Source organism: Tachysurus fulvidraco, chromosome 6, assembly GCF_022655615.1.
Source record: "Tachysurus fulvidraco isolate hzauxx_2018 chromosome 6, HZAU_PFXX_2.0, whole genome shotgun sequence".
NCBI classification, from domain to species: domain Eukaryota; kingdom Metazoa; phylum Chordata; class Actinopteri; order Siluriformes; family Bagridae; genus Tachysurus; species Tachysurus fulvidraco.
Genome location: NC_062523.1, coordinates 773,688 through 776,187, shown reverse-complemented (window position 1 = coordinate 776,187; position 2,500 = coordinate 773,688). Strand labels below are relative to the sequence as shown.

The 2,500-nt window shown below is 47.3% G+C and overlaps 1 protein-coding gene across 1 annotated transcript in view; it reads right to left on the bottom strand.

Annotated features, from left to right (window-relative positions):
- itgav (integrin, alpha V) overlaps positions 1-2,500 on the bottom strand; it is a 23,191-nt gene that overhangs the window by 13,754 nt on the left and 6,937 nt on the right. The window contains exon 11 of the mRNA XM_047814466.1: positions 549-601. Within this exon, the coding sequence (XP_047670422.1) occupies positions 549-601 (53 nt within the window). The remainder of the gene's footprint in view (positions 1-548; positions 602-2,500) is intronic.

The following is a 2,500-nucleotide window of genomic DNA, read 5'->3' as shown; positions in this document are numbered from 1 at the left end:
CAGACACACACACACACAGACACACACACACACACAGACACACACACACACACACACACCAGCACGCACACACACGAACACACACAGACACAACACACACAGTCACACACAAAAACAAACACACACACACACACACACACACAGACAGACACACACACACAGACACACACACACAGACACACACACACACAGACACACACACACACAGACACACACACACACACACAGACACACACACACACACAGACACACACACACAGACACACACACACAGACACACACACACACACACAGACACACACACACAGACACACACACACACACACACAGACACACACACACAGACACACACACACAGACACACACACACAGACACACACACACAGACACACACACACAGACACACACACAGACACGTTTTTAATACTGGTGTTTGGATTAACAAAGATAAAGGAATAAGAATGACAAATGATCTGTAACGAGACACTAAACATGAGGACAGAAGGAGGAAGGAGAGGAAGATGAAGATAATGTAGATGAAGGCTGACCCGTCGTTGTTGAGGTCTGTTGCAGTGACTGCGTTTCCAAAATACGCTGCCATCTAAAACAGCAACACATTTATTACTACAGTCGTTATCATAACTCATTATTACTGTTAATTAACACTTAATTACATCTGTATTTACTATCAGTCTGTCTGTCTGTCTGTCTACCTGTCTGTCTGTCTGTCTGTCTGTCTGCTTTAACACCTCTCTGTCTGTCTGTCTGTCTGCTATAACACCTGTCTGTCTGTCTGCTATAACACCTGCCTGTCTGTCTGACCACCTGTCTGTCTGTCTGCTATAACACCTGTCTGTCTGTCTGCTATAACACCTGCCTGTCTGTCTGACCACCTGTCTGTCTGTCTGCTATAACACCTGTCTGTCTGTCTGCTATAACACCTGTCTGTCTGTCTGTCTGCTATAACACCTGTCTGTCTGTCTGTCTGCTATAACACCTGTCTGTCTGTCTGTCTGCTATAACACCTGTCTGTCTGTCTGTCTGTCTGCTATAACACCTGTCTGTCTGTCTGCTATAACACCTGTCTGTCTGTCTGCTATAACACCTGTCTGTCTGTCTGCTATAACACCTGTCTGTCTGTCTGCTATAACACCTGTCTGTCTGTCTGCTACAACACCTGTCTGTTATAACACCTGTCTGTCTGTCTGTCTGTCTGTCTGTCTGCTATAACACCTGTCTGTCTGTCTGACCACCTGTCTGTCTGTCTGACCACCTGTCTGTCTGTCTGTCTGACCACCTGTCTGCCTGACCATCTGTCTGTCTGTCTGTCTGCTTTAACACCTGTCTGCCTGTCTGTCTGACCACCTGTCTGTCTGTCTGCTTTAACACCTGTCTGTCTGACCACCTGTCTGTCTGTCTGCTTTAACACCTGTCTGTCTGTCTGTCTGCTATAACACCTGTCTGTCTGTCTGTCTGCTATAACACCTGTCTGCCTGTCTGTCTGCTATAACACCTGCCTGTCTGTCTGACCACTTGTCTGTCTGTCTGTCTGCTTTAACACCTGTCTGTCTGTCTGCTATAACACCTGCCTGTCTGTCTGACTGCTATAACACCTGTCTGTTTGTCTGCTATAACACCTGTCTGTCTGTCTGTCTGCTATAACACCTGTCTGTCTGTCTGCTATAACACCTGTCTGTCTGTCTGACCACCTGTCTGTCTGTCTGCTATAACACCTGTCTGTCTGTCTGCTATAACACCTGCCTGTCTGTCTGACCACCTGTCTGTCTGTCTGCTATAACACCTGCCTGTCTGTCTGACCACCTGTCTGTCTGTCTGCTATAACACCTGTCTGTCTGTCTGCTATAACACCTGCCTGTCTGCTATAACACCTGCCTGTCTGCTATAACACCTGCCTGTCTGTCTGCTATAACACCTGTCTGTCTGTCTGCTATAACACCTGTCTGTCTGTCTGTCTGCTATAACACCTGTCTGTCTGTCTGTCTGCTATAACACCTGTCTGTCTGTCTGTCTGCTATAACACCTGTCTGTCTGCTATAACACCTGTCTGTCTGTCTGTCTGCTATAACACCTGTCTGTCTGTCTGTCTGTCTGCTATAACACCTGTCTGTCTGTCTGCTATAACACCTGTCTGTCTGTCTGCTATAACACCTGTCTGTCTGTCTGCTATAACACATGTCTGTCTGTCTGCTATAACACCTGTCTGTCTGTCTGTCTGCCTGCTATAACACCTGTCTGTCTGTCTGCTACAACACCTGTCTGTTATAACACCTGTCTGTCTGTCTGTCTGTCTGTCTGCTATAACACCTGTCTGTCTGTCTGACCACCTGTCTGTCTGTCTGACCACCTGTCTGTCTGTCTGACCACCTGTCTGCCTGACCATCTGTCTGTCTGTCTGTCTGCTTTAACACCTGTCTGCTTGTCTGTCTGACCACCTGTCTGTCTGTCTGCTTTAACACCTGTCTGTCTGACCACCTGTCTG